Source organism: Nerophis ophidion, linkage group LG08 (genome assembly GCF_033978795.1).
Source record: "Nerophis ophidion isolate RoL-2023_Sa linkage group LG08, RoL_Noph_v1.0, whole genome shotgun sequence".
Classification (NCBI taxonomy): domain Eukaryota; kingdom Metazoa; phylum Chordata; class Actinopteri; order Syngnathiformes; family Syngnathidae; genus Nerophis; species Nerophis ophidion.
In genome coordinates, this window is record NC_084618.1 from 44,750,044 (window position 1) to 44,763,165 (window position 13,122).

At 38.6% G+C, this 13,122-nt stretch overlaps 1 protein-coding gene across 1 annotated transcript in view; it reads right to left on the reverse strand.

The window, feature by feature from the left end:
• Positions 1 to 13,122, reverse strand: part of fasn (fatty acid synthase) — a 78,071-nt gene that overhangs the window by 43,334 nt on the left and 21,615 nt on the right. Inside the window, exons 3-8 of the mRNA XM_061908652.1 lie at positions 10,714 to 10,866; positions 9,912 to 10,085; positions 9,611 to 9,811; positions 9,164 to 9,286; positions 4,974 to 5,089; positions 4,664 to 4,798 (exon numbers count right to left, since the gene is read on the reverse strand). Coding sequence (XP_061764636.1) covers positions 4,664 to 4,798; positions 4,974 to 5,089; positions 9,164 to 9,286; positions 9,611 to 9,811; positions 9,912 to 10,085; positions 10,714 to 10,866 — 902 coding nt within the window. The remainder of the gene's footprint in view (positions 1 to 4,663; positions 4,799 to 4,973; positions 5,090 to 9,163; positions 9,287 to 9,610; positions 9,812 to 9,911; positions 10,086 to 10,713; positions 10,867 to 13,122) is intronic.

Below are 13,122 nucleotides of genomic sequence, written 5' to 3' on the forward strand. Positions count from 1 at the left end.
ATCACACACCTCTCCTCCAATTAATACCTTTTCAATTCTGTATCCGTTAAGTTTTGTAATACATTGTCACACAATTTATCATTCTTAAGTATTTAGTAGTTATATATTTACTGGTTCATGTTCATCAGGCTACAGTTATTTAAATGAGTAATATATGGTGATAAACCTAAAAAATATTTAAGTACAATTTCTATGTTATGTGTATTTATAGAAGAAAGAATAAAACGTTTTTCCCTGAAAGACGCATAAAGGCTCGAAAGTGTGTTTTATTAAATTACTTGATTAATCTAACAAATGAATCAATGTATTACACAATTAATACAAACCCCTTTTCCATATGAGTTGGGAAATTGTGTTATATGTAAATATAAACGGAATACAACCATTTGCGAATCATTTTCAACCCATATTCAATTGAATATGCTACAAAGACCACATATTTGATGTTCAAACTGATAAAAATGTTTTTTTTGCAAATAATCATTAACTATAGAATTTGATGCCAGCAACACGTGACAAAGAAGTTGGGAAAGGTGGCAATAAAAACCGATAAAGTTGAGCAATACTCATCAAACACTTATCTGGTACATCCCACAGGTGTTCAGGCTAATTGGGAACAGGTGGGTGCCATGATTGGGTATAAAAACAGCTTCCCAAAAATGCTCAGTCTTTCACAAGAAAGGATGTGGCGAGGTACACCCCTTTGTCCACAACTGCCTGAGCAAATAGTCAAACAAGTTAAGAACAACCTTTCTCAAAGTGCAATTGCAAGAAATTCAAGGATTTCAACATCTACAGTCCATAATATCATCAAAAGGTTCAGAGAATCTGGAGAAATCACTCCACATAAGCGGCATGGGCGGAAACCAACATTGAATGACTGTGACCTTTGTTCCCTCAGACGGCACTGTATCAAAAACCGACATCAATTTCTAAAGGATATCCCTACATGGGTTCAGGAACCCTTCAGAAAACCACTGTCACTAAATACAGTTAGTCGCTACATCTGTAAGGGCAAGTTAAAGCTTATTTGGGCCCGAGATCATCTAAGATGGACTGATGCAAAGTGGAACAGTGTTCTGTGGTCTGACGAGTCCACATTTCAAATTTTTTTGTAAATATTCGTCATTCGGACCAAAGGGGAAGCGAACCATCCAGACTGTTGTCGACACAAAGTTCAAAAGCCAGCATCTGTGATGGTACGGGAGTGCATTAGTGCCCAAGGCATGGGTAACTTACACATCTGTGAAGGCACCATTAAAGCTGAAAGTTACATACAGGTTTTGGAACAACATATGCTGCCATCTAAGCGCCGTCTTTTTCATGGACACCCCTGCTTATTTCAGCAAGCCACATTCAGCACGTGTTACAACAGTGTGGCTTCATAAAAAAAATAGTGCGAGTACTTTCCTGGCCCGCCTGCAGTCCAGACATGTCTCCCATCTCCCATGTGTGGCGCATTATGAAGCGTAAAATACGACTAAAGCTCTAGATAAAACAAGAATGGGAAATAATTCCACTTTCAAAGCTTCAACAATTAGTTTCCTTAGTTCCCAAACGTTTATTGAGTGTAGTTAAAAGAAAAGGTGATGTAACACAGTGGTGAACATGCCCTTTCCCAACTACTTTGGCATGTGTTGCAACCATGAAATTCTAAGTTAATTATTATTTGCCAAAAAAAAAAAGTTTATGAGTTTAAACATCAAATATCTTGTCTTTGTAGTGCATTCAATTGAATATGGGTTACAAAGGATTTGCAAATCATTGTATCCCGTTTATATCTACATCTAACACAATTTCCCAACTCATATGGAAACAGGGTTTGTAAAATAATTGATAGTTGCAGACTTTTTTTAATGAATTATAATATACTATATACAATATAATGATTTGCCTTGTAAAAAACGGATTTCTATCATTGCCATGGCAACAACAGATCACCTACTTAAAAGTTTGGTTTTAATAAATTAAAAAAGCTCAAAACTTCTCATGTTGTGGACCAAATGCAACTCTTAAGTTATTGTTAAAAAAATACTTGCAGTGCTTACAGGAACATTGTCACAAAAATGGTAAGACATTATACAGTACATGTATGGTTGCCATGATGATGATTTAAAAATTTTTTTATAGAGTATATTTACACATATCTTACACTAAAGAAAAATAGTGTGGAGCTTATAAACTTCGGACTGATTTATATTTTTTTCAAAATAATACAAATAATTCAATACAACAAACAAAAGTGCGGAGTGCATGCGTAACTTACAGATGCCAGCTGGTGTGACTATGCAAGAGTTTAAGTACATTGTGTAAACCTCATTTACGGCTAGGACATACTACGAGTCTGCAGACTACACCGCGCATACTTAAAGCGGACGTCAGCAAGGCCAGGATCACATTTCAGGATGGCGCTCCGTGCACTTGTGTCACACAGAACACTACTTGGCATCTAATTTTCACATGAACTCGCATTACATGTGGCGCGCATCTGCATTGTGTCACCAAAGCATATCATAAAATGAAATCAGGCCACTGTATCAATTAATTTCAAACAATTTCAGCCACAGATAATGTGCCCAGCCAACAACTGGGCAGCAGCACTTTGCTCGGAGAGCTGTTACCAAGTTCTACTTCCTGAGAATTCACTTCTTGTCGCATTTAATGGTCATACTAAAATCTGTTTTGTTCACTGCTTTGCTGAGTGAGCAGCTCTGTTGCTTTGCTTCTTGGTCATTAGTGTACGATACCAATGATTGTGGGAACTAGAGTAATTTCACAGGACATTCAGCGCAGAGTCCGCTCCATTCATAGTCTTTGAGCACCTTCAATAGGTCCATTGCAAAGCAACACGACACCTCCTTGACGCCCCCTTGCTTTCCTCAAGCTCATCCAATGACCAATGAGAATTCAGCTCAAACGCATTCACTGACTTAAAGAAAGTCTAAAAATATAAAACTCTTCACAGTGGTGTTACAAAAATCTCTGAGCTAAGCAAAGGGAGGCACAACAGGGAGGCTGAAGAGGCCCATGCGGGTACTGGCCTAATGGTAGCGTGCCAGGGCCCACTTCACACCTACGGTAGTTTTGGCATGTTTGGCTAGTGCGAGCACAAAGATTTGTGATTCAATTTGGTTAAATTTTTTTCCCCAACTGAGAAAATTTTTATTCATTTATTTAAGTTACATTTGTTCTTACAGAAATGAGGATCTATTTTATTTATTTGTTTCTGTTTATTTAGGGTAGCAGTTATTTACCTTCCAATAACAGTACAATGGTAAACAATTCTAGAGTAATGAGAAATAAAAGTTTATATCCTTTTAAATATCGGCTGGGGACATCTCTGCGCTGCTGGTTCGCCTACGCTTGGGATGGTTTCCTGCTGGCTCCGCTGTGAACGGGACTCTCGCTGCTGTGTCTTGGATCCTCTTTGGACTGGACTCTCGCGACTGTGTTGTATCCATTGTGGATTGAACTTTCACAGTATCCTGTTAGATCCGCTCGACATCCATTGCTTTCCTCCTCTCTAAGGTTCTCATAGTCATCATTGTCACCGACGTCCCACTGGGTCATTATTGTCACCAATGTCCCACTGGGTGTGAGTTTTCCTTGCCCTTATGTGGGCCTACCGAGGATGTCGTGGTGGTTTGTGCAGCCCTTTGAGACACTAGTGATTTAGGGCTATATAAGTAAACATTGATTGATTGATTGAAAGGGGAACTGCACTGTTTTTGGAATTTTGGCCACAATATTTTGAGAACAGTTCTTTTCCACTGTAACATGTAAAAATTGGCTCATTCTAAGTAGCTAGCAATGCAGCTAATGGGAGGTATCCAGTCAGGCCTTTAAATCACTTTAAAAATGCATTCAAAAACCATCAACAATACTTTATATATGTTCCGTAACCTATATGATAACCAAACTGTAGCAACATGGTTATTTTAAGAGCGAACACTGAGGAACAATTTTTCTAGCATTGTAACACATCGGCATGCTTTGGTATTAGTCATAAAAGCTAGCTACGGCGAGAGATAAGCTTAGCTTCTACTTCAGCACCTGAATTGCGTTTTGAGTTTGTAATGCACAACACAATGCAATAAGATAGCAATCTGTATTGACTGAAAAACATGAACAATCTCCATCCATCCATTCATTTTCTACCGCTTATTCCCTTTGGGGTCGCAGGTGCCTATCTCAGTTACAATCGGGCGGAAGGCGGTGTACACCCTGGACAAGTCGTCACCTCTTCGACGGGCCAACACAGATAGACTGACAACATTCACACTCACATTCACACACTAGGGCCAATTTAGTGTTGCCAATCAACCTATCCCCAGGTGCATGTCTTTGGAGGTGGGAGGAAGCCGCAGTACCCGTAGGGAACCCACGCATTCACGGGGAGAACATGCAAACTCCACACAGAAAGATCCCGAGCCCGGGATTGAACCCTGACTACTCAAAACCTTCATATTGTGAGGCAGACACACTAACCCCTCTCTTACCGTGAAGCTCAATGAACAATCTCGTTATATGCAAATGTAATGACAATAAAGTACATTCTATTCTATTCTAATGTATTAGAATAGAATAGAATAGAATACAATAGCCCACATTTCATGGTTTGTTTGTAGAATAACCCAACAAAACATACTGACGTCTCTCTTACCTTTGCCATGGCAGCTAGACCAGATGCCGGTTCTGGGTGGCCCATGTTGGATTTAGTGGAGCCAATGAGCAGTGGCTCTCGTTTGGACTGACAAAACACGTTGACAATGCCGTTTACTTCCTGTGGGTCACCCACCTGCAAGTTTGTACAGGGGGCGCAAACACAACACAGGCAAGCTCAGTGGGGCGTGTACTTCATGATTAAAAATCAACATTTTGTGTGTGTATTTTATAAGGAATTGACAACATTTCAAGGGTCTAAAAACAGTGGTTAAAAATAAGAAAAAGTACAGTAAGTCGTGTCCACTGACCTTTGTTCCGGTGCCGTGGGCTTCAACATACTCGACCTGTTCCGGTGTGATGTTAGCCTCCTGGTAAAGAGAGTTAACCAGAGTTCGCTGCATCTCACCAGAAGGAAACGTTACTCCTGTAAAGCGAAGGACAGTCAATAAAATCAATTTCCACATACAGTATATGTATATGTAACCACATGAATAATAACAATGAACAATTATGGATTATTTGATGTTTGAAATATGCTCAAAATTTCACATCACATGATTATGCAATTCAACATGTCCGATAAAGGGTGGGAAGAAGCCCATAAAATCCGATAAACAACCATTCAAAAAGTGCCAACAATACTCAATTTACATTTCATGACTTGAATATTAACCAAGTATTAGTGATATTATCATTATAAACGCTAACACAGACGAACTAACTAGAGCGGCGCCGCGATCACTTCCTGTGTGCCTATGTTTACATCACCCTGTAAATTTATACGAGTTCATAAATCATGCCTCTCACCGGAAAAATGGATGGCTGGGAATATAATCTAAAAAATTGGGACACTGACAGCCGTTTCCGACCTGGAACTGGCGAGGATGACACAAAAAGTGCTCGCGTCAACCCCCACCCCGTTTCTTTGTGAGGATTATGAGTCATTCTTCATCTAAATAGGAATATATAAACATGCTAGCAGTCGACATCCCAATGACAGCGGACATTGTACAGTAAGTGATGTTTTATTATGTTTGTCGTCTCTCATGAAGTCTGCAGTGAGCAGAAATCAGTGAAGGAAAAAAAAAGGAAACGTCGTGAATCTTTTTTTATATTAATGCGCCGCGTATGCTTAAAATGATCAAAATAGGTAAATATGAAATGCTATTATAAACGTGCCCGTTACTACATAAAATCTATACTAACATCATGTATATAAAACCCTAATGGATGTGTGTGGGTGTTTTTAGGGGCTCTATAGGCAGAATTGAACGGCTCTCATAGACTCCATTGTAAGCAGACTTTTGATCAAATATATTTAATATTTAGATTCATTTAAAAAAAATCCATCCGTCATGTTTTTCATAACAATTGTAAACGACAAACAAAATTCCAAAAAAAGCGCAGTTTCCGTTTAAACTTGCAAATATCAAAATGTTTCAAAACAGCAACCATTTAATAAAATACTCTTATTTTTAATGTAATACACTTTATAGCAAGCATAGAATTAGTGTTGTCCTGATAGCAATATTCTGTTACCGGTACCAAAATGTATTTTGATACTTTTCCTAATAAAGGGGACCACATAAAATAGCATTAATGGCTTTTTTTAACAAAAAAATCTTACAAATCGAAGAACAATTTTGTCCTTGAATAAAATTGTGAACATAATAGACAACCTGTCTTTTAGTAGTAAATAAGTAAACAAGGCTCCTAGTTTGGCTGCTGACGTATGGAGTAAAATATTGTGTCTTTTGCCATTCTATTATTTTGTCAAAATTATGAAGGACAAACGGAAAAAAAATTATCATTAATCTACTTGTTCATTTACTGTTAATATCTGGTTATTTTCTGTTTTAAAATGTTATATCCACATATTTTCAGGACCATACATTGGGCGTATTTAAAGTCCTCATGTGTCCTGAGTTTATAAGCATAATATATATTTCAAAGATTTTGTGACTACAAAAATTATCGATGTAATCAATGTAGTATCGACTAAATATGCTCTTGTACTTAGTAACATTACAGTGGATGTCAGGTGTAGATCCACCATTGGCATTTGTTTAGATTGAGGAGCTGTAGCTTTTGTTAGCGGTGACGCCAATGAGCTATTGTATCCACCTACGGTATCTAGTGAAGCATGTTTAGCTAGTCCTCGTCCTGCAGGGACGATACTTGTAAGAAACTTACTTTATTTGTCGCCATGGAGGCGAGGATTAGTGATTTAGAAGTAGCTAAAACACTGCAGACTGCGGATGGACGTTAGCCGCTAGCTAGCCATGTTTTAAAGCACCTCTTGCAGAGCGGTGTTTCAGTGTTATAACCTTTATTGTTAAGTTTTTAAACCAAGATGTGTTCATTCTGCCTTTTCTGTCGATACACCGTGTCTGCTTGTTTTACAAGTACTCCATAATTATGTGTTACCTAGCATGTTCTTTTGCTCGTAAAATTAGCAATGTCACGACATGACGACGGTGTGCCGTAATGACCGTAAAGAAAAAAAAAATTAAAGAAAAAAGGGAACCGGTATTTTTCAAAGTCATTATAGAACCATTTTTGATTAATTAGTACCATGGTACTTTACTATTACCGTTTTACCGTACTACCCTAAATAGAGTAGAACTTTATTGTCATTGCACTTAAAAAGTACAACAAAATGTGTTTCAGATGGGGTTGCAAAATTCCGGGAATATTCAAAGTTGGAAACTTTCCATAGGAATTAACGGGAATATATGGGACATTAATGGGAATAAACATTGAATGCAACATGTTAGATCTTGCAGCATGATTACTAGCTGAAACAACCTAATTTTATGCAAATTCAGTTGAATTTCAACCCTGCACAGTGCATTCCTCCATCACATGCACAGATAACTACCAGCGTGCTACACACTGCAGCAGGGCTTTTACGGCCACACAAGTATTTGAGCCCAAGGACTTCATCCAGTCAGGTATTTGTTGATGATATTACTGGGGAAAATATATTTGATCTATGGTATTTAAGTTTGATAGAGGTGTAATTGCTTGTTACTGTATGACTTCCACTCAAACTAGCTAGCTCGCTGTTCCTGTACTCGATCCGAAGTTACCTTTTTTGTAATGTGTAAAGTTTAACTCGCAAATATTAAATCAAAACGTGTAGTTTCCTTTGCCTTCTGTTATGCGAGCCATTCTGTTGTCATACAAGAATGCAGGTTATAGTTGGATTTAGCATGCTGATTGAGTGTCCATTTATCAATCTAGCCTATTTCTATTAATTTGTCCATCAGTAAAATATTTTTAAAGACTACTCCAATTGTTCAGCAAACTATTTATATCTGTGTGTGGCATTGCAATAGTGTTTTACAAGCCTCTCTTTCTGATTCTCCAGAATAAGATGGACAGTGTACAACTTTGAATAATCAAAAAATGGTCAAAATTTCCAAACTTAGCGAGCTTAACTTCACGTGGTAAATTTCCGGAAAGTCTCCAGAAATTTACCGGAAACTTTCCACCCCTTTGGCACCCTAGTTTCAGCACAACACGTCCAAACAGAACAGGAAGACTAATGGGTTGCCACCTAGCGGCGCCCGCCACCCCGTAATATTTATAGGAGCAGAGAATTGTTGTGGAAAATGTGTTGGATTATTTGGTATGATATAAATAAAAGATAAGGGGTAAAAAGATGCATCAAAATGAATCAAGCAATTGTTTGTGCAATTATAATAATCATATTATATATGAAATCATTTATTTGTAATTGAATCAAATTGTGAGGCACCTAAAACGGCACACCTGTATGACATTGTAGAGTTGACAAATGCTGTTCTTCTTGTGAAATAATTTAAAAAATCTATTTTCAACATTATTGTTGCTGCTGTATTGTTCTTCGATGGAGTGAAAAAAACATTTCCAGATCCTTGATATTGAAGATTGATGTAATTCCATTGTCAATATGCGCTGTAATTTGTGGTTCAACTAGAAATATTTCTAATTTAATAAGGTTACATTACATCAGAGTGAATTTAATTACACTGACTAAAATTATTTTAACCAGTAGGTATAGAAATCTGCATTAATGAACCACTTTCATTAGGGGTGTCCAACAAGTTCTAATGGTTCTCTGTATTTTGTTATTACTAATTGGAAAGATTACATAGAATACACAATTTTACTTTGTCAACTATATTACGCAAAGCTAAAATGTTGATGTTTGTTCAGATATCTTAGATTATACTGTACAGCATTCATCCACATTATATTAGTTTTAGCATGTTTATTGTGCAAAATCCATCCGTCAAAATGGCCCCAAAACCTTTGCTTTTCCTGTATTGAACATTAAAAATATTGCCATTGCTAGAAAATGTTTGGACACCCCTGACCTAACCAAAATAATACAGATAACAAAAAAAGGGGAGGCTCTGTCCTAATTTCACCCTTTGTAAGAATGAAGTCAGGCAAACCATGAAAGCAAACATTAGGGTTTTGTGCTGCAGTGGCAGTGCTGCCTCCTCACCCTGTTCTTTGTATCCGTCTGTGTTGCTGCCAGCATTCAAAACAGTGGCATACACTCTCCTTGCAGCTGACCGCTTCGTCAGCAACACAGCCACTGCTGCCTCAGAGCGACAGTATCCATTTCCTTGCCAAAAGAATAAGACGAATATCAGTTTTGTGAAGATTAATGCATCCATCCATCAATGTTCAACCGCTTGTCCCTTTTGGGGTCGCGGGGTGGGAGCAGGAGCCTATCCCAGCTGCGCTCGGGTGGAAGGCGGGGTACACTCTGGACAAGTGGTCACCTCATCGCAGGGTCAACACAGATAGACATAATATTCACACTCACATTCACACACCAGAGACCATTTAGTTTTGCGAATCAGCCTACCCCCAGCTGCATGTCTTTGGTGTTGGGAGGAATGTGTTAGCATACAAAATAAACTCTTTCAACAAAATGTTCTTGTACCATTAGAATCAAACGACTTGCAGGTCCCTTCAGGACTGAGCATGCCAAGTTTCATGAACTGCACTGAGGTGTTCGGTTTCAGGAGCAGATTGACTCCCCCGATCAGAGCAGCATCACATTGGCCCATGCGGATGGCGTGAAAGGCATTTTCTAATGCCAGCAGGCTGGATGAGCAGGCTGTGTCTATAGCTGTGCTGGGGCCTGCAGCAGGAAATACATTGTTGCAGACAGTGAGGACATGAGGAGGTGTCCATGTCAGCTTCCAAGAATACAGCAATTTGTCTCTACAAGCTGTGTGTACCATTGAAGTCAAAGAAGTAGGAAAGTCTGTTGGCCAACATGGCACGCTGGCAGCCAGTCATGCTGTAACCAAGGAGCTCCTCTGGGTCTCTGCTGAAAGCCTCACCAGCCTCCGAGCCACTCACCCCTATGTAGACACCTGTCTTGCTGCCACGTAGAGTTGTTGGGTTTAGTCCTGTAAAACAACACATTCAGGTCATAATTAAGAGTCAGGCGGTCCTCGTGTTATGATGTTGTGCGTTACGTTTTATGGTTACGACACATTAATCTGTTCTTTGGACACTGTTAGTGACCTCGGTGTTGGTTTAAGTATATTTTAAGTGTCAGTTCTGACCTAGACTGAAACTGTCGAAGCCAAACTAATACATTGACCAAGAACCTCCTTTAACCAGACTGCACTGCTACTTCAACTTAAGAACAGGATTTGTTCCACGGTCAAGCTTGTAACTCAGAACACTTTTATCTCAAAATCAGCCCCGCCCATTGCAACTGCGCGCTAGATTTCTTAGTTTTGATGGTTGAAAAAACCAGGATGTCGATCTCTGAGTAGCGGTCAAATACGCCTGACAACTGTCTAATCAAATTCTACTTTAACCAGCATTAAAAATTCTCCTAAGTCAGGTATTATCGCAACTTAAAGCATAAAAAACAGCTAAACGACCGCTCAGATCTCAAATTACCCATAAGTTAATGTAAGTTGAGTTACCACTGTATATTTGCGTTTAAGTTACACGTTCCAGCTAACAAATAACTTTTACTACACCATTTTATACTTCTGATTACACACTTAGCAGGGTCCTCACCTGCATCGACAATGGCCTCATAGGCGACCTCCAACATGACACGGAGCTGAGGGTCCATGGTGTTAGCCTGTTTAGGATGGACTCCAAAGAAAGCTGCATCAAAGTGGCTGATGTCCTTCAGTTTACCGTTTCTCTTCGGGAGTCCGTACAGACCTGGAGAAAAATATAGCAGGATAAGGAAAAGCAATTAAAAGTATGACGATTTGAAGGAGTAGGTCGAAAATGCAGCTTATACGGTATTATTGAAATTATTGTTAGAAAAGAGTGTAATTCGATTTACACCACCAACACAACACCATCAAACCAGCAAGAGTGAAGACCATAGAATAAATCTTTAAGGGGGGTATACAGCAGGGGTACTTTTGGTTGATCCGACAGATGGTTTTTTTTTTATTCCCATTTTCTCCTCAAATATAAATGTCCTATTAACATAAATCCAACATATTGTTGTGAAGTGAATTAATGACCTCATATTAGGTTTTGCATATGGTTAATATGAATATATATATATATATATATATATATATATATATATATATATTAGAAATGCACGGATAGGTAATTTTTTCATCCGCAACCGCATCACAAAAGTTGGCATCCACCCGTCATCCACCCAAACCAGCATTTTATCAAAACCACACCCGCCCGCCACCCGCCCGTTGTTATACATCTAATATAGACGATGCAAGGCATTAGTGAGGTTAGAAAGCTTTTGCCTGTTAAAGAAAGGAGACTGATCCAATGCAGCATAGACATTCAATGCGTGCCACGCATTAATATCTCTGATAATATTATTTATCTTTATTATAATATTATTGTCATTTCCATTAAGAAAGTGTTGACTATTGTTGCCAATGCCCTCAGATCAGGAGTGCGTTCCTAACACTTTGTGTGCGCAGTTGCAGCAAGCAGAACAATGCTTTTAAGAAGTTAAAAACATTTTTTAGAAAGACTAGGCCTATATTTTCGTTAGGTAAAAAAAAAGTTCAGAATTTATTTCAATGAATATTAACTTGTTAACGTTATAATGCTCAAAAAGGAACAAGGGCGGGGTGCTCAGTGGAACAGTGAACAGTTTCGCGACAAAGATGAACTTTTATTGATTGATCTGCAACCATGACAAAATATCAGACAATCTCCATTGTCAACGACAGGCAGGAAAATAAAGATAAACACACAGCCTATGTTGTAGGCATAGGCTCATACGTTTTTAAGATGAAATAAAAAAATAAATAAAACATGTGCCTCATAAGCCTTAGACTGTCAATCACGTGCACAAACTTAAATTGTACAATAACATGTATGTCATCCCTATTTAAACAAAAATTAATCAAATTAATAATAAATTACCTGCAACTTATTGGCAAAGGCAAATAGCTTAAGGGGAGAAATCAAACCCATCAGACTGCACTTTATCATCAAACTTGAATTATAATGAAAATAGACGGTCGCGACAAACAAAGCAGGCTAAATAGCTTACATTGTAGCCAATTCTTTTTTTTTTTGTAAGGGGCGCTGGAAGCCGGCAGACCCGTCAGCGATCCTGTTCTGTCTCGCTGTAATGTTTGTCTGATCTTGAATGGGATTGTGCTGAAAATTGTAATTTTCCTGAAGGAACTCTCCTGACAGAATAAATAAAGTACTATTTATCTATCTATCCATCAATCGGAGATCTGCTTCACTTGAAAGCGAGACCAAATAATTAACACACAGTAGTATATCTCAAATAAAAAAAACACAATAAACAACGCAATTGCCTTAATTCCTCTGCATTGTAGTGCGCCCAATCAACACGTAACCATCAAAATTATTCCGCTGACCGAACTCAATATAAGTTAGACATGGGCTTATTTGGTATAGCCTAGGTGACGTAGACTAATTCGTTTAACATATCCAACCGTATGTCTACTTACTTTTTTTTTGTTAGCACTATGCAGGATTAAAATGGCATCTACAGTGCCAGGATACAGGCGAGACCGCCTGGCCTCTAAAATGCGCCCTGCTGCGCTGAAGGAGCGCTCACTTGCGACACTTGTTGCTGGGACGCATAGGATTCTCTTGGCAAGGTGTTGTAGTCGTGGGAATGATTGTCCTTGTTTCCCCCAAAAGGAAAGTAGATTTTCCTCTGCTGATCCGTCGAAATGGAAGTTTGTAGAGGAATAATCCTGTACTTCATTAACAAGCACAGGTGTATCCTCCTCCCATTCTGTGAACCTCATAAAAACGAATCCACGCTGAACTTTTCTGGTCTTTTTTCCCCCTGGTCTTTAGTATTCCATTTTTTAGTTTGTCGTGTACCACGTTTGCTACCGGCGTTGCAATCTTTTTCTTTTTTTCTTCTTCTTCTGTTGTGTTGTGTTGTGCTGCAGTGCCTGATGAATAATTGACTGTTTCAAAGAGTGCTGCTCG